Source organism: Pectinophora gossypiella, chromosome 8 (genome assembly GCF_024362695.1).
Source record: "Pectinophora gossypiella chromosome 8, ilPecGoss1.1, whole genome shotgun sequence".
Classification (NCBI taxonomy): domain Eukaryota; kingdom Metazoa; phylum Arthropoda; class Insecta; order Lepidoptera; family Gelechiidae; genus Pectinophora; species Pectinophora gossypiella.
The window spans coordinates 16,331,242-16,351,480 of NC_065411.1; the positions used below are offsets into that span (position 1 = coordinate 16,331,242).

At 34.2% G+C, this 20,239-nt stretch overlaps 2 protein-coding genes across 5 annotated transcripts in view; both read right to left on the reverse strand.

Annotated features, from left to right (window-relative positions):
• Positions 1 to 10,791: 10,791 nt before the first annotated feature.
• On the reverse strand, positions 10,792 to 13,299 carry LOC126369273 (uncharacterized). Its single transcript, XM_050013631.1, has 2 exons — positions 13,002 to 13,299; positions 10,792 to 11,767 (listed from the first exon to the last, which is right to left on the reverse strand). Exons 1-2 carry the CDS (start codon positions 13,162 to 13,164, stop codon positions 11,268 to 11,270), a joined length of 663 nt encoding a protein of 220 aa, XP_049869588.1. The 5' UTR covers positions 13,165 to 13,299; the 3' UTR covers positions 10,792 to 11,267.
• A 4,664-nt stretch (positions 13,300 to 17,963) lies between these two features.
• The window catches only part of LOC126369264 (uncharacterized), a 90,023-nt gene continuing 87,747 nt past the window's right edge, over positions 17,964 to 20,239 (reverse strand). For all 4 annotated transcript variants that reach the window (XM_050013622.1, XM_050013620.1, XM_050013621.1 and 1 more), the window contains one exon: positions 17,964 to 19,619. In XM_050013622.1, coding sequence (XP_049869579.1) covers positions 19,325 to 19,619 — 295 coding nt within the window. In that variant the 3' untranslated portion in view covers positions 17,964 to 19,324. The remainder of the gene's footprint in view (positions 19,620 to 20,239) is intronic.

The window sequence follows — 20,239 nt, forward strand, 5'->3', positions numbered from 1 at the left end:
GGCGACATGCCTTTCTGCCAGTTTCCTGACATTTTAAATTAATCTTGCTGATTTGCTGCACACCTGTCCCTTATATTGATCAGTCGATTGCATTTCATTTTAGTGCCTTTCCAACCACAAACCAGTAAGCTTAATTATAAGTAACTCCAATGCTTGAAAACTTCTGCACACAATAGTTTTATTTTATACCGCAAGGGTACGTTTTCACGATTTCCGAAATAATATTATTAAGTTTATAAATGTCATAGTTAACACAAGCACTCCCAAATCCTTCATTTAACTTTTAGATTCATCATATTATGATATTTGGCAAAACAAAACTAACTCCTAAAATGGTTGTGATGTCTATCGACACAATGAATGAATGTTAAAGATACTTATGTGGAAAATCATCTAAATCGAAGGCACTTGATTATAGATGCCTAAAACTTTTATGCGTTCAATATAAACTGTTTAACAAAGTCATTAAGTTCCATCGCTTCACTTTCATATATCCCGAATATAATCGCTTTATTTGACTAATTTCTTGATCCAAAAGCTACCGCTGTGCTGCTACAAATCTGACAGACCATCTAATCAAACGTTTTAAATTAAGTAAGCGCAATAACATCACCCAGATCACAACTCTGGTTTCTTGCTACATCTGATGTCAATGAGTAGAACACCAGTCTATACCGCATTATATATTTTATTCTTTCAGACTGTTTCTCATGTGCTAAGTACAACATTAGGTCGACCTTTTCACAGATTATTTTTTTAATTTTATCTGAATCATCTACGTCACACACGTCACACGGCTGTCCAAACGAGTTCAACTAGTTCCTTCCAAGAATTTAAAACTCTAATCAGTTTATCCTAGCAGGGTGTCTTCCTATTTAGCATTTCAAACAAAAATCAATTTGGATGCAGATCAGATAGTAGATACCTATAGCTATAGCTAACAGAACCTCCAAAGATATCGATGCCTAGGTATTACACATATTGAAGTGTAAGGCGCTCTTAGGTATAATCTGGGTAAATCAACTAGTCCTAAATACAGATTTATATAAGTGCATATAAAGCACTATCGTCTGAGACTTGTGCAAGTACAATCCTACTTCACCATATACGTTTTGTACAGAAAGCGATTCTATAATAGTAAACTTCGACAAGGAGACCTAATACTGGATTAATTAATAATGGAAATTTAATATGATGTTGTTGTCTTTTTTATGTGTGTGGCGCCCTTTTATAATAAACTATTTCTATTCTATTATATTCTAATCCTGATAATAAGTTGTTGGTTAGTCCTTTTAGATCTTTATCTACATGAAAGCTGATCAAATCTTGAGAAACATTAAAAACTAAAAAACCTATCAGTCAGATATCCATTAAACCTCCATACATTCACATACCACTTCGCTCCTGCAGATTAGCAGGTACTCTACTCCGTCGCGACCTGACTGGAATCCAACATTCAAGGTCAAAAGGGAACTTCCAAACTAAGTATTTGAAGAACGATAAACGAACCGACCTCGGATAGACTCGGAACTGACAGAGATAACATTTCCTCTATCCCCCATGTAAGAACAGGACAGACAGATATATTTTATTTATTGCCATATCAAGTTACGGCAGTTCTGCATTTCGTGTGTGCAAGAGAGACAAATATATTCATTTGGCTCCCATTGATACGGGCTCCCTGCTCGTTAATCAGATTTTCGGAAATTGACTTTTTAATTGATTGGGTAAAGTATAATATTTTTTTGAGAATAATCATAGAAGGTATAAAATTTGTCAAGGTTCTTTTCCTTCTTAAAGAGACGTCGGTACGTAATTTACACCTCTCATTACTTTAAGACTATGAGGAAGCTAGTTTTGACATATTGAGGGAAAGAAAACCGTTTGTTTATGGTATCAGTTGGAACATTAAATTATTCAACAGAACATTAGTTCTTCATTTATAAAATAACAATCCCGGTAAATAATCAAAAAGATAAAAATAAAAGCTGAAATAATAAAATCACCTATAAATCTATAAATAGACACGATTGACGACGCTTAATGCTTAGTAAGTGAATTGAATCACCTAAATCGCATAATAACACAGCTGTGTCGTCGACAATTCAAAATTGCTGAGTAATTCCATAGTTTAGCGTTAAATCGACAAAACGGGCAGTTGTTTCGTTGAAGAATAGCAGTCACTCAACAGGTAGTAGATATTTCTGTAACAACATAAGAATGACAGACGTAGAGGGCGCATAATTAAACTAAAGGGTCGAGTAATTTGGTCGTCTATTAAAAGCTTTACGTTTTAATACAGCTGACTTTGTAACTTAATGTGTTACTGCAATATTGAGGGTTTAACTACTAATATATTTGACAAAAGGCTAAACTTCCTTGTGGCGTTTCCTTTCCTAAATACGTTTCTCAGTTATACCTTCGATGAGGTATTAAATTATGGGATGGTAAGATATAACGAAAATAGTAATTTTAACTTTCAATAAGCATTCTTTGATGATCTTACTTTATATTTAAATTAGAATAGGACATTAACTACACTCACAGGATAGGTATTGTAATAGCAAATTCAACTGAATGGAAAGGTAACAACAGAGAATGCAATCATATCATACAACACATTGTTGCAAGTCAAATCATGAGCAACACAATACAAAAGTTACTCAACAGCAATTTCTATGGCGCTTTACATTTTGGAAATAACCCTCATTAATTTACAATTTCTCAACTCAAACAATGGGTGACTCAGGTTGTGCAGCACAGACAATTCAGGAGGTGATCGTCAGAAGTCGCTTGGTGATCACACAATGACTGACAGATGGCCTGCTATTGCTCACGGGATATATCAAAGAAACACACAAACAGAAAGGATCCTATGGATAACGCCATACTTTTTTTCGGAAACCAATGCAGCGTCCGGACTTTCCCCTGTTGTAAATTTGGGGTCAGACATTTTGAAGAGTCCTTTTGTATTGATGAGAATAGTAAAACTATAATGGTTTTTGTTGTATTGTTAAGATGTAATTGTTAAAATAATCAATATTTTAAATAATAAGTATAAATCTTAATGCAATATATTTCGAAATGTACAGTGAAACAAAATATTACTAAAATGAACAAAAAAACTAAAAGCCCATAAATAACTTAGTATTATGCTTATTATGCTTACTGCAGTAAATCACGTTAGCAATATTACCTAAGTGATCTACAAAGACTATATTGAGATAAGCACTAACATAGCCACTAGAAATAAAATAACATGATAAATGTCGAAAAACAACAATTGCAATGCTAAACAGATGATACCATAATCAACATTCAAAATAACCTTCCTTCTTGCCCGAAATGTACGACCCGATAGAATAGATGCATTCATAGATTGCTTTTTTCCTCGACCATGCGTTAAACCACTGATATCTTCACATCATGAAACGTAAATCAAGTAAGTAAAGAATACATTACAAAGCAATATCAATATTATTTATTTTGGCCACGAATGCGTAACCACAGAAATAATATATGTTACGAAACAATAAAAGATTCAAGAAGCTCAAGAGCTTTCGAAATCTAGAATAACATTTTTATAACATACATACATACATACATAAACTCACGCCCGTAATCCCTAGTGGGGTGGGCAGAGCCACAAGTAATCAAAGACAACTTGCAGCCACTGTTGATACGATGTCGTAAGCTGGATATGATGAACCTTATGGTGATAAGGGATCAGCCTATCGCCCATAACATTAGTCCATCATGTTAGAGGACACAATCCCTCTGTCGGTTTTTACGACATGCCCGGGAAGACAAGCAGCTGAACGTTTTCTATGTTTTTTATTTGCTCCCAGAACAGCATAGAAGCAAACATTTTTATAAATAAGCTCTTTTTAATTTAACCCTTTACTGCGTTGGCTTTGTTTATCTCGTTGCCCGCGGGTTTCTTGGAAACGTATTTTTTTCATTTAAAATAATAAAATGGTCAATTAAAAAATATTAAAATACCACAAGACATTTGTAAACACAGTTTTTCCTAGAAGCTTTATCGTACTTTCTGCTAATTCCACCTACAATTACGGCCAGCTAACCGCAAAGAACTGAAGAATTTGTACATTTAATTGAACATTAACACTGAAGAATGATTTACTTTTTCCCCTTGATAGTTTGAGGAAATTCATAATTGCTTATTATAATTAAAAAGCTTTAAGAAATTATGTAAGCATATTGAAGCGGCAATCAGGATTATCAATTTTCTGATTAAATTTACACCACAGGATTCACGCAACCTACGCCGGCTACAAAGACAACACGTTAGAATTTATCCAATATAATAAAAAAGGCAATTATAATAATAATAATCGGTAATATCCGGTTATTGAGCTTTTAGGGCTTCACTATTGCAGGAGCGGGTGGCGGGGCGGGGATCGATTTGCGCCGGCCCGCGACGTTGCCACTCCGCGCGTGTTTTGTTTGGGTTGCACAGGACGGCAACCTCGCCACCGGTACGGCGCCAAACGTCACTGGGAACGGGATAAGTTTTTTCTAGTCCATGACGATGACGATATTGAAAACTTGGAAGAACTTAAGGTACTGGAACAAAACGGTACAAAGTTCCAAATGAGTAACTATCTGATACAGATGTGTTTGATAAAAAATAAAATTTTTAACAAAAAAAAAACCGACTTCAAACGCAAAACTAAAAAGCAATAAATAAATTTACTTCGCACAAAGTAATTAGTACGTATTTTCAATTAGTTAATTAATTTATAATTCTGAAGCCGGTGCCAAGGAAATGCTACAACGAAGTACCGATTCATATATTTTTCAATACTGATTGTTTTGTAATTTTTTGTTTGACATTGTTTTGTAATTGCTTTGATATAGGTATTAAACAATATTGTGTGTACATAGTAATTTGATATTGTAGTAGGGTTGTTGTAGCATTTACTTGGCACCGACTTCAGAATTATAAATTAATTAACTAATTGAAAATACGTACTAATTACTTTGTGCGAAGTAAATTTATTTATTGCTTTTTAGTTTTGCGTTTGAAGTCGGTTTTTTTTTTGTTAAAAATTTTATTTTATTTTACGATTTTAAGTGATGGTTAGACCGAGCAAAGATGCAGACAGACAGATTTTCTGATTTATATTCATATATAATAATATAATATATTATTAGTAGTGATCACAATTATTATTGATGAACATGTTTACACACACACACTCACACACGCGCTAACGCACACGAGCACACGCGCACGTACACACGCACACACACAGATACACGCACACACACAGACACACGCACACATACACACACACACACACACACACACACACACACACACACACACATGTGTATGTGTACATACACACATGTGGTTGTCAGTGGAAGCTGCTATCATACACACTCACGCATACATATAGATACAGTAGATTTCGCGTGGTTCGCTCGCTGCTAAAGCAGCTCGCGTGTCCTGTTTATTCGAAACTGTCCCTCTTCGTATGTCGGCCATTTTGTTTTTCCGCCATTTTGTTTTATTTCACCGGCGACAGAATTTGACCAAGATTTAAATGGGTGTCGTGGAAACAAACAAAATCCAGGTGCAATAGGTTTGCCAGACCGTAGGATGTCTCCCTGATTGGGAGCAGTTTTCAAAGATGACGTTCCGATCACACCCCTATACATCATTTTTACCCCCAAGACATTTTCTGGAAAAACAAAATTTTGTATGGCGGCCATCTTGTTTTTTCGCCATTTTGTATTTTTTTCACCGGCCATTAAATTCGACCAAGATTTAAATAGGTTTCGTGAAAGAAAAATTGGTTCAGGTGTGATAGTTTCGCCAGGCCGTAGGGTGTCACCCTGATGCGGAGCAGTTTTCGAAAATCGGGAATTATTTCCATACTTAACATGACGATCCGATCACAACCCCGATATATATTTTATATCCCGAGACATTTTCTGAAAAAACAAAATTGTGTATGGCGGCCATCTTGTTTTTCCGCCATTTTGTTTTTTTTTTACGCGCTATGGAATTTGACCAAGATTTAAATAAGTGCTCTGAAAGAAATATTGGTTCACGTGCGATAGTTTTGCCAGGCCGTAGAGTATCTCTCTGATGCGGAGCAGTTTTTGGTGACCAGAAAGTATTTCCGTACTCTACATGACGTTTTGAGTAAGCGCCCCATACATTATTTTTACCCAAACGGGCTTCTTCCAAAATCGACAAAATTTTGTATGGCGGCCATCTTTTTTTTCCGCCATTTTGTTTTTTTGCACCGGCGATTGAATTTGATCAAGATTTAAATACGTTTCGTGAAAGAAAAATTGCTCCAGGTTGTATAGTTTTGCCAGGCCATAGGGTATCTCCCTGATGCTGACCAGTTTTCGAAGGTCGGGAAGTTTTCCCGAAGCCTAAAGATCGATCCGATCAATATGACTTTACAAACGCACTAGTCGCTCCTACGATTTTTGAAAATTCCCCTCGATTTCTCTGGTCTTCCATCATCAGATCCTGACTTCCTTGACATGGGACCCCCTTGGGTATATCTCCTTTCAAACAAAAAAAGAATTATCAAAATCGGTTCATATACGACGAAGATATGCCCGAACAAACATAAAAAAAAAAAAAAAAAAAAAAAAAAAAAAAAAAAAAAAAATATACGGTCGAATTGAGAACCTCCTCCTTTTTTGAAGTCGGTAAAAAATACTAATACTATGTTAGGAATACAACTTGAAGAAGAATGAAGAAGGTAGGTAGTGCATAGCGTACGTAGATAACAGCACACATAGTTCCTTTCCAAAGATAAATTATGCAAAATTAATTACTTAGGTACTTACCTACTTATATAGTGAGTGCGTATGTGGTCCTGTGTCACCGGATAACTTCTCAAACGGGGAGCAGCGCCGCCGGTTCCAACCCCGGTACCGGACTTGCACCAATGAGTTATTAATTTATCTTAAGTGCAATTTTCACTAACCCAGTTGGCTCGACCAATATTGACTGCGATAGGGCTCAACACCTATCATGTTATTATATTAGTCTAACAGAAAGCTTGTTGTAGTGTGGGTATTTAGTACATATTGCGATGAATGTCCCTCTGATAGAAGTATCAGTAAGTACCACTTACCTGGACCTTTCCGTTCTTGTCCAAGCAGCAGTGGTTCGTGCCTACCTGAGCATCTTGGGTGTTATTTTATTTCGGGATTAAAGCCCTCAATAGGAAAAGGCGAGGCAAGTTACCAATGATTAGTTTTTTAAATAGAATGAGTTCCTAAATGACAATGGGCACATTTGTATGAAAGTTGATCCAAGAACCTCCACTGAAGAGACTATGACATATAATAACTTATGCTTTCCCTATGATTCTGCCAAAGTTTTACGTTCTTACGCAAACATTTTTTATTTCGATATTTTTTATGGTTTGGATTCTGAAAAAGATCCTCTTTTAAATGATACATAATTATTTATGTAGACGTAGTCATTCAGCAATAAATCTTAGGTCGATTTTAGTCCCCGGGACAGAATCTGATAGAACTTTGCCAGAATCATAGAGAAAGCATAAGCGTTCATTACATATAAGTCTCATCAGTGGAGGTTCTTGTACCAGTTTTGCCCATTCTCCTTTAATACGGTTTTAGTTTCAATGGGCATCACACTTAAAAGAGTCCGGTTTTGACCCCTTCCTCTAATCAAGTGAATGCTGTCCAAGAAAAATCAACAATAACTTACGAATCATCGGAACTTCCAATTTCAACCATGTTCCTGATACTTTGCCATTTTCAGCTTAAAGTTTTATCAATAACAAGAACATTATTCAGAACATACTTCGACATTGCAAAATAATGTTGAGAAAGAGAAACCTCGCTACAAATGTCAATGAATGCAGTTCGAATATTGCAATTGCACCGCATGTTTAATTAGAATTCTGGTGAATAAGCAAAGGTTGATGCATAATAAAAGTGCCAATCGGCCTTCTAAAATGTAAGCAGGTACCTAATTGTATTCTGCAAAGTGTATTGTCCAATAAGCAGAGAAGATAACTTGCTTTTTAGGTTGGTGTTTTATAACCTTAATAACGATTCTTCTTTCAGGTCATAATAATTATAGCTACATAAGCCATATCCCCTCCGGTTGATTGAGGGGAGGCCTGTGCCCAGCAGTGGGACGTATATAGGCTGTTTATGTAAGCCATGTCAGGGGCTTACGGCGGCTATATAATAACCCTGATACTAAAGTTGCTGAAGTTGGTCATCCACTTCACAACTCACACAATAGAAGAAAAAGATTAAAATTTATTGACGAATCCAGAAGATTTCAATAATATTAACTGCATGATAAGTGTCCTTAACAATCAGGATTTGACAGCAGAGATTCCCTCCGATTAAGTAGAAAATGGAGCGAGTAGATTTCTTCTTCCTCTAATTGATGAAGTCTTTAGACCCCAATATGCCATAATTTAAAAAAAAAATCACCAATGTGCATTGCCTAAGGATCGCATATTGTCCATGGTGCATTTAAATTGCTGTGTTCCATAAAATCTACTGCTAGGCAATATTATCATTTGAATGCTTTTATGGCATTCTCTTGTACTTACTTCTTTTGAGCATTGGAGCTGGAAGAATTATCTATACCTATATTATGTTATACCTCTTTCTTTCATGGTTATTCACCTACAAAAATTCAATTCAATTCACAATCATTTATTTCGGACAATACAAGTATACATCCATAATTTGTTAAATGATCTAACAAAATCTAAAACCACAAATGCCTTCTTTTTAATGCTTTATATAAAATTTTATGTAAGTACATCAATTTTCAAAATCACTGTAGCCTAATAATGAAACATCACACGTAATGTTTTATTTAAAACCGTTAAACTCTCTACTAAGTACCGCCGGATCACCTCTAACAATGGCCCATTTTAATAAACTAACGGGCAATTAACAAAGATTGATAATAAGTAAGTATGAACGTATAATTCTCTGGTAAACTTCCCAAACGCACTAACTTGTAAACATTGTTACCGGAACGGTAATTCTTGTAACGATTTGAGTAGCATAGTTTTAGGATACATTGACGATTCACCATTGACCTCATTGACAATGCAATTTTAAAGCGATGACGCAAAGATAATGAAACTAACGAAGTTACAATCAGTTTTCGATGGAATTCGTACCTCATTTTCATTCTTTTCAAAAGTCTACAATATTATTTTATAACTCTACGTCATTCCCATGTCTATTATGACTGATGCCATTCTTTCGATAGTTTATTATGGTTCCAGGCAGAAGTCGCAATAAGTACTTACCCAATTATTTACTTATAGCGGAAATATTTTTTTTTAAATCATGTTTATTTAATTATACTTACTTTAGTACAGATGTACCCCTTTCATCTCTTTAAGATAATCAGAGTCGGACATTATTCGAAAATACCTTGTAGCCAAGGATTTTATCGTTTTATTTAAGACAGGGATGACCTGTCAAACTATCAACCGGCAAATTACGACGTCATCGAATGTAATTAGTCCATCACGTTAGACGAAATTGATGTCTTTATCAACTTAACATTCCCAGGAGGAGATAAAGCAAGCTGTATCTTTATTTTCATTCTTAATTTATTTCCCTGTTTGTGGTTGTCGGGAAGAAATTGGTTAAGAGTAAAAAGGTTACCTAAAAAAAGTTAAAAAAAGGTAAGGTAAAAAGGTTAAAAGTTAGGTAAAAAGAGTATAAAGTTTTATACTATATTTTTGATTTGATTTAAACGCTCGCATGCAGCGGGACAAGTTTTACGGAACGATGGAAATGAACACATTTATGTGAATTCCCCAACTGTGAAAGTTCCAAAGCGATCGTTCCGCGCAGTTGCGTGCCCATCGCTTTAAATGCGAAGCGTTATCGGAGGCCAATTACCGACTTTTAATGTGTAGGTAGCACTGTTTGAGAATTGGTCATAATCATAACTGGGGTGCATACCAACGCCTATGATTTCGAGAGGTGTTTACTTATTTTTAGCTACCTTTATAATGATCATGGATATAGTAGTGTCTAGTCACAATAAAGAAATCATTACTATATTCTGCCAGGAGTATCGATTACAGACAGAAAAAAAAGTTGATAAGAGCCTCTGCCAATGACGTACTTTCATTACGTCTGGAACGCTCGTAAACCATGACAAGCCAATAAATAAGGAGAAATCCCACTCGCGAAGGTTGTTTCTTAATATTTTTTACTAATAACAAATTATTTGACGCAAATATTTTAATAAAATTCTATTTATATATTTTCTCGTTTTTGGAGATTTACCTCGTGCGGCCGTAAATAGTCAAATCAAATCAATTTATTTGCGAGAACACATTGAATACAAAAAAGTCTGTGAGTCTCTGATGGAAAATATCCCGCGCTGTACATTTTGGTCATTTTCGAGTCCAAATAGTTATATATCAATCACCATCTAGCATTATCCCGTTTTTCCGCTCAAGGGTCCGCTTACCTAACCTGAAGATTTGGCGATAATGGTTAAGATTCTATCTATCTATCTATCAGTGACTGTTATAAAATGTTGTGCTAGGTACTTTACTTTAACTTTCTGTTGACAAGTTTAATTCGTCTATTGATTTCTTAATTGACAAATCTCTTTATCATCGCGAAAATAAATAAAGAGCTTGTGTTATAATTCATGGTTTGAGATCAAATGGCATACTTAAGAATAACACTCATCACTTGCCCCTCACAGAGCTAGCTTGAGGAAACATCTTACCACCAAAAATTCAAACAAATTGATTGGTCCAAGGCTTTAATTATAAAATATATTTCCATCTGCTTAACAAGAACAAACATTTATCAAACAGGATAAAATCTGTTACTTTAAGAGCCTCGTTTTCTAAGTAAACGTTTATAAACAATGCTAGAAGTTAAATATCAATAGTTTCCATATCGAAACTGTAATCACAATTACTTCTTCGCCTAATAAGGAACGCATCCTTTCAACAGAAAGTATACAAAGGTAAGAAAAATAAAGCAATACTACTGTATTGCTTTTAGTTAATCTACATAGTGCACCATTCAGGCCTTTGATTATAATTGACGCAACTAAAGCCAGTCTTTAAAAACCAAGCCACAGATGTATTTCGCGATAAATGTAACATCAATATTATCATCACTCATAAGATTTTCTGCTAAACTTAACATATCATTAACATTAGTTCTCATTATAGAAAAAATATCAGTCAGTTCAGTAAGTTTCATAAAATCACTCACTAACTCTTCCTACCGTTTTGTTTGTTAGATGCGTGTTGGGCAGCTAGTTCAGTCATCAATAGATCATTGATTTTACTCCTCACTACTAGCTTCCTCATCGGATCTAGTTCACTGAAGTAAGGCGTTAAGGACTGTAGGTACATCATGTCGTAATCACCGTCGTTGAACCTTCTCCGTTTATCAGGAATAATATCTGCATCTTCAATATATACTTGAGATTCATCGGGTTCGTCCGGTGGATCAAATTTCATGACAGGTTCAAAGGGGTTCTTATCCTGATTAACTTCTCCCTCAGTTTCATCATTATCACGTGATTGGTTGTCTTCATTTTCCTCGTCAGCCCCATTGGCTACGTAATCGGATGGTGTCTGTATAAACCACATGGATTTGAAATATTTCCATTTTCCGGTATAGTTCTCTAGTTTCTTACAACGGTTTTTCTTGTACTCCCTTTTGAATAAGTCTCTTAGATTTTTCCATTTTGTTTTGATTATATCTTCTGCAACAATAACATTAAAAATGTAAATTAAGCTACACTGGCAGCAATAGAAAATAGTTAAAACCTGTAATGCTCATAGTAATGTTTCATGATAAATGACGGTAACGAGATAGGTAATTGTAATGCATTTTATTGCGCTAACTGAACTCCGTACGATGTTAAGCCGACTAAGTTGTATCATCAAAACATTGTAAGTTTCTGTACCTTTACCACAAAACTTCTTCTGGTTTTTCAACATTTTTATAGGTCAAACGTGCGAGTTTCGTCAATACTGTAACTTTGTAGATACATTTTGTAGTACAACAAATAATGAGAACAGGGCTATTATGATATCAAATTACATAGTTATTTAGATCCTTAGCCTCTTGGGCTAGGTTAGGCACCTATAGGTTGTATTTATCTACTTTCACTTTACAAAATCTAATATAATTATATACCTAGGTACACATTATGAACAAACTCTATACCAGAATAAATGTATGACACCAGGGATTTGAACAGTGATGTGTCCGAAAGTGGGAATGTTCCCGTTGTCAAAACTCTACTAGTATAAGGACCCTGGCTACTTTTCTTTTTCAAATTGTTCTTTTTTGTACTCTGGTCTTATCTGCCGAAAGATTGGGTAACAAAGCTCTTTATACAAAGTTTTGCGCCTTTTTCCTGCTGGGAACATTCCTAAAGTAGGAACTTTGCCGGGGAACTGCACATCACTGAATTTGAATCAAAAATGTTTTACGCAGCAAAGGTTAGCACTTACTAGGTAGATAGTTATGATCGTTAGCAACAGTAACTGTTAGACCTATCACGTAAATTTACTTATTGATCATTGAATAATACATTCACCACTACTTACAATAATACTTTTACTTATTGTTTGTGTAGGTAGCTGCAAAGTTACGAACAATCCCTGTTGACTCATTCTTACTCAAAATCTACAAGTTAATGTAACCTACACTTGTTGATGTCGAAATAATAATACACATGCCGACTGATTGAATGGAACAATGTCAGTTCCGAAAGAAAACAACCTTTGTGAAATTAAATACTTCAAATCAATATGAAAGTTAAAAGCTGACATCGCATTTCATAAGATCAAGCGAATCTATCCCTTTGAACTTTAAATGTGTATGTCTTTCGGTACGTAGTCCATAAATAATTGAAATTTCATAAACCAGACAACTAATGCCATCTATCCATCAATTAGATGAAACTCTTAATAAGAACGCTTACATACCTGGTATATCCATTTCTTTGGCGATATTCCTCCACGCAGAAAGAGTGTGAAATCTATCATTATAGTTATAATCCTCAGGGTTCCAGAGACACTCTTTACTCCTCACTTTTCTTATGAGCGTCGGAATCATTTCTTCAGAGACGAGATACTTTCTTGGCGCCATTTTGTAAGTTTAGTCACAAGACCGCGCGTCAGCGACTCGTCGCGTGAACTGGCGGCGGCGCGGCGGTCGATAGCAAATAGAAAGCGCTATGTTGCGCGACGAAGCGTCCGCGCGACGTTGCCGCTTCGTGCCGGCTGGTCGACGCGCGACGCGACATTGAGTGCGTCATCGCGTGCCATTACGACATCTGACGCGACGTACATAATCACAACATAACAATATTTTCGTTCAACATTATCAACAGAAAAGGATTTTATTGCACCATGTACCTAGTTAGGAATGTCGCGGAATATTAGTCGTATCAAAAAGCGATATTACTGTTTCTGTAGATAGCTCTAAATTATCACAAATTAAATCCGTATACCTAGAAGATGGTACTTATATTATTTAAATAATGTAGTTACTGTTATTATTAAATTACTTTCTTTGGTTCTATAATGCAACATACTTTATTTGTAAATTTACGATCTCTTAGCGCCCTCTATCGATGTAACGCGAAAGTACTTCAAAACAACTAGTGCCATCTGTTGACGTTTGTGTGCATTTTAAAGTGCGCAGTAAACTGGTCGTTGTGCTGCAGTTGTCTTCGTAAACATAGTTCGTGTAAACTCTCACTGAGGTCGCCAACTGCAGCGAGGGGGATTGCTGACGAATCCGTATAATATTTGTATTGTTCCCTGCTGAATAAAAGGGGTGGAGTAAAGGACAAAGGCGGATTCTGTATATCTACATAGACGCGTTGCTTCCTACAATTTCTGTCGCCCTGGTACTTCTGTGCAAAAAATCTTTTGTTCGCCATTTTTGAAAACGACCTTCCATTGAAGTTTTGATCGATTCAATATAATGAATAATTAAAATGTTAATCATGTGTGTTAAATTGTTATAAATATCTCGTACTATTATTATCTTATGACATAGTTTGTTATGATAATTTGAGTTAATAATATGAGACTTGTTTGACCTTACGTAGCATATTTATTACTTTATTACTTTATTATATACTTATTACTTTATTATTAGCAGTTTCTAAGCAACTTGATTAATTTTCGTTACTTATGTTACCTACTTTATGTTATAAATACTTATAATGTTCCATTTCTGTCAAACTAGGGATCACAAATCGATTTTTGTAATAAGTCCCCACCGGGATCGAACATGGGACCTCCGGATCGTGAGACCAACGCTCTACCAGTTACCAGTCATGCAGGCCGTTAATATTCTAATTATAAAGTGACATATATGGTAGTTTATTGAATCATGTTAGTGAACATAATCCTGAACTTTGGTGGTACTAACTTCATCAAACACCTCCTAATTTTAAGTTAAAACATCCTACCTACTTGTCATTTTCTTGTTGAGAAAATTATAGATAGGAATAATTTAAAAAAATAGATGTCTGTTGGGTTCAGCACCATTATAATCCCAATGCTTGGTTTAGGACCTACTTAGAGCATAAATAAATTGTAATAAAACACTATTTTCCGTCCACATTTTATTTAGAGACATCGGTATAAAATATATGAGATATAAAACAGCACAGTCGTAATTAAATTAAAATATATCAATATGCCAATATAAAACACGTCAATATTATTTAAAATTAATATTTGAACGGTAAGATTTAAATTTAGGTGTAGGTATATCTAGGTATATCAAGTGAGGTCGATTTTTATAAAACTTAAATATTAAAATAATAATATCATAATTTGTGAAGCTCAAAACAGACCTCAAATGATATATTCAAACTAAAATTCATATAAAAATGTTCTAAGTTGATAATTTTGGATTAGACTAGAATGTAAAGAATACAAATTTATTCACTGTGATATTATTTAATTATAATTTTCCAGTTAACATTTTTGATTTGAAATAATATTAATGATTACAATAATATAAAATGTCACGATTACTTTCTGCTAAATGAAATGTATTTGATGAATTATTTTTAATTTTATCTTATAATTATTTTATCACAGTGAATATAGTAGGGATGGGTACAGGTGTTGGAGAGTGTGAAGTCCCAATGGCTCTATACTAAGGTATATATAGACTGTTTTATCCACGGATTAACGTTATTTATACTTTACTGATAAATACACATATCCTAATTACTAATATTATACATATAATATATGACACTTTATTATGTTCATTTGGCGATAATTCGAAACATACTAAGCCACAGCGGAATGTCTAACGCGAAGTCCCATTTCAGGAAGAAATGTTGAATTCAAATAATAAAATAAGTAAATATTTATTTTGTAAATAAATGTTCAAACTAAAGAATGGCTTTTACCATAAAATGCATCAAAGCAATTCCAGTCAAAGTATGGAGCAAGAATCCATGAACATTGTATTATTTAAGCGTCAATTCCTTTTATACACTTTCTTCTTTCCCAAATTCACAATACCAACAATCAACGTATAGCGAATAATTTAGATATTTAACTTTAATTCCTGCAACTGAGTGGTCAAACCACCATCTTTGGCACGGCAATCAATTTGAGAAAAAGCCTAGTTATATAACAAAATATAATACAAATGTAAAACGTTAACAGTTATATAAATTCGGCTATAATATGAGTTTAAATTCGCCAAACAAGTCGCTCGGAAGCGAAACAATCATAATGAGTACCTATATATGTTTGGCAACATTTTACTTGCAAGAAATTCGGCGATAACATCCATCTGGTTTATAATTAAAATTATATATTACTAACTAGTTAAATGTTGAATTAAGTACTAATTGTTCTTATTCTACTACATCGACGAACGTAATTATAATAATATGGAATACTTAAATAAACATACATCATATTGATACCAGCACAACATTCAATGTCTTCATTATTACAACTACAATAAAATAACATTTACCCCTTCCTTCAAATCAAGTTTTATTCGATGTTACACATACCTACTATGTATGTCATTAAAAGCAATTTGCAAAGTATCGAATTGGAAATTATAGTTTAGAAAAGAATATTCCGTTATTTAAATATACTAATCCGCTGATAAAATAAATATTTCCTAATAAATATTCAAATTTTACCAACCAATTCATTGATAAAACGTTCCAAAATACCAATTTATATTTCAAAATATTATTTAAAGAATAATGTAAAAGGAACATGGTTTAAAATGATATATTATATTTCTTTTAAATGAATATTTTGAAATTTTACTTTAGAACACTCTTTCTCAGTCTCTTCGGATTAAAATTCTAATATTTCTCCAAATTTTAAATGCGAAATTAAAAGATCTAATGAGCTTACCTCACGAATATGAAATAACTAAACATGAATAAAATATGTAAATATACGGAAACGTAAATAAGTTTTGAAATTAGTAAGATATTGATAATGACGACATAATATTATTGATGATCTATGTAATATAATATTTAAAACACCGATTGACAACATCTACGAATATGCACAATCAAGCTATTGTAATTTTATTCAAAATTAGAGGGAAAACACGATTTACTGAATTTGAAAAGTTCAAATCTTTTTGACGCATTTATATTGAAAAGGTGGAAGAGCTTTCATCATCAAGTTTGGAACCAGAGGTCACCCCGAAACTTGGGCTGTGTTGTATCGGTATTGAAAGCTTTATTTGTATTCTCAATACGGTGATCAATACCTATTTTTTGGAATGTATCTTTGGAGACATATTTTACGTTGTTTTTAGAGATTGCTATCATCAAAATTATAAAATGCTCACTGGAGCGCGATTAAATATTTGTTCGAGTTTGAGCAATCGCTTGAATTGCAAGAGGACTGTTTAGGGCATCTGCTACTTTGAAATAAAATAATTTATTAATTAAAATGGACTATTGTAATATTCGTATATAACAAGTACGTATATGTCTTACCAGTGTAGACGCAGATCCAACAGCCCAGGTACAACGAGTTTAGTATCTTCAACTGTATGTATTCATGTGGTGAAAAAGTAAGTCTATCTATATATTAGGGAATCACATCGACTAAGCTCATTTATATGATAACTGCGGTAACAACATACATGGCCTTAAACATGTGTTCTATGGAATCTACTTACTATTACAACACATATAATATGTTTAAAATCCTATTTATATTGGATAATAGTTTTTCTAGTTATCAAAGTCCTGTCTAGTAGAATGTAAAAGGGACAGTATAAAGTGGTCTTTTGTCCCTTGAAGAGAATGTGTGATAAAGTCATCGATGTATAATATGTTACTATATTGGATAAAATATTCACAAAATGTAAACTTTCCAGGACCAACTGTTGAAATATTTTAGCTATTTATTTATTAATATATTGCTTTTTTGGTAGCAAGATAGCACATTAAATATTTTGTTTTTAAAACGAGACGTTGTTCATTAAAGGTTTACCTATTTGTCTACTGATAAAGTAAATATTTGTATAAATGCTGTAAAATAAGAATTACTCAGGATTGATAACTAAAAAAAATATTAGCCATTTTTAATTTTATCCATTCAAAAGAGTTTCATATCTAAATTGCCTCGAAATGATACTGCATTTGTGACGCAATATATAATTTTAAGTGAGGGCCAATATCATATAGAAAATAACAATTTAGTTATAGGGTTTTTAACAGCTCTTGAAAAATCGATGATAAGTATATATTTTTTTTTTCATAAATATTTTCTGATGATCGGACGGTCAGCTTTTAGAATTTTATATGTAAGTATATTTTAATCATGTTTTTTAAATTATAAATTTGTTTAGGGATACTTTTTTTAAAATTAATTTAAATATATTTTTATATCGTGGTCCTTTACCTGATAACATTCAATACAATATCCAAATTCATATATTTTTATATTCATACCTAAACGAAAGGGGATTAAATGACATTGTAAAGTTCTCAAAATTCGAAAAATATAATGAATATAAAATGAATGATATAAATACAGGGTGTTGGTGACATCGTAATTAATACTAAAGGGGGTAATTCAGACCATGATTCTGAGTTAATATCAAGTGAAATTTTTCGTCGCATAATTCATGAATTATTATTATCATTTTTTAATTATTTTCAATTATGTACTTTTGCGACGGAATTACCACTTGATATCAACTCAGAATCATTGTCTGAATCATCCCTTAAAGTTTCCGTTACGATGTCATTAACACCTACACCTATAAATTCGACAACCGAGATGTAAATGATATAATTTTGAATGAAATGTATGTAATATAATGTAATTCTAATTAATGTTGTGTATTTTAAAATAAGTGACGTTAATGTCTAATGAATGAGTTACGGATAGGTCCTAAGTAAAATGATATGTAAAGAACACTGTACCATGTATACAACATCAATGAAATAGTTCCAATGAGGGGGGACACGCGAAACTGAGTGGAAGGAGTACATTACCTATACTAAATACACAAATACAGGGTGTTACTTCATATACCAGCCTTCCTGAGAAACGAAACGATTGGTGAAATAAAATAATCTAATCCTTACTATCGCAAAACAACATTACTATTTTAAGCGTAAACATTTTTATTTTGTGCCACAGCAGAAATTTAATCGTTATTTAGACACATCCATGATAGTGAAATATCTCTCAAAAATACTGGTGTATGAAATTTAAAAACTCCCACCCTGTATAAACCATGACGATGGCAGTCATACATCCGTGCATATCCGTACATATCCATACATATTCGTACATATCCGCACATATCAGTGCATATCCGTACATATCCGTACATATCCGCACATATTCACACATTTTCCATCGCATGCGTCCGAACTGCAATTTGAACCAACCACACTGAGTGGCTTTCGCTACTTGCTTTGAGTCAAAACACCTTACTCATGAAAAAAATAAAAGATTATTGAAATAATAATCCAAAAGTAATCAGGACTCACAACAAATATAATGTAACGCATCTCTTCAAAACGTCTTCAAAATAGAATTGGACATTAATAAACAATACACTTAAACTAATTAAAGGACCAATGTTATCGACACCGATTATAACACGTTCTCATAAAAAAAACCGTACGAAAAATAATCTCCATCTTCAAGTAACCCTTAAATCTCAGAGCAGGAGCGAAATCCACCATCTTAAGGTAAGAAACAGCGGCACAATACGAACGCTTAGTTTTACATAACTCTACTGGTCAGGTCTTAGCTTAAGTGTCGCTGGTGGCAGACGGCTGCTTGATCAGGTCGGCCTCACGAGCCATGCTGGTCTGCGTCTTGAGTTTCGGCTTCTCTTTCATTTCGTGGCTGTTCTTATGATCATGGCTGTTCTTGTGGTCGTGGGCGGTCTTATGGTCGGACTTGTGGGCGTCGTGATGGCCCTGCGCGTGATCGCGCCCATGGCCACTCTCAACGAGACTGACTCCATTCTTGTGCGTGATATGCTCGTCTTCTGCTTCGGCTTCTTCGCGGAACTTGCGGTTGTACCAGTGGAGGCATATGCATCTGGAAGATGAGATAATTATTGGTTAAATACGTGTTCAGACACTGAGGTCCTGTGGTTTATCGGCTTGATTCTCAGACAGAGAGCGCCATTACGAACCCTGGTATCGAATTTGCACCAATAAGTTAATAATATATACAGTTAGCTCGACTGTTATAGACCTGATACGACTCACCACCTATCACGTTGACTTAACAGAACTAGGTGAGGTATGGTTACTTAGTTCATCTTGCGATGGATGTAACTCTGACTCTACCCCAATTGGGATATAGTCGTGAGCTTATGTCTGCCTTTTGAACGGACAATATTGCTGCAGAGTCTAAAGTTAGTGACGTAAAAAGAAAGATGTCAATGCTCATCAGTGAGTTGGTAAGGGGTAAATATTATGAAGATTGTCTTTTATCATTGGTTATGTTTGATGCTGGGGAAGATGAAGCTTGTTCAACCAAAGCATTTAAGGAAATACCCACTGAAAAAGTGCAGGACATATGACACACGAGCAACAAATCTTTCAGCATATTTTTTTTATGACGAGACTTATTGTAGATTTGCCGCAGATGGCATTAACTACTTGGCCGGACAAATGGGGAGCGCTGAAGGCTCTCACCCGGTACAACGTTTA

Excerpts from the sequence above, each read along its gene's own strand:
- LOC126369273 (XM_050013631.1), bottom strand. The coding sequence starts at position 13,164 with ATGGCGCCAAGAAAGTATCTCGTCTCTGAAGAAATGATTCCGACGCTC. Across the intron at positions 11,768-13,001 it reads CAAAGAAATGGATATACCAG|AAGATATAATCAAAACAAAA; the intron begins GTATGTAAGCGT and ends TTATTGTTGCAG.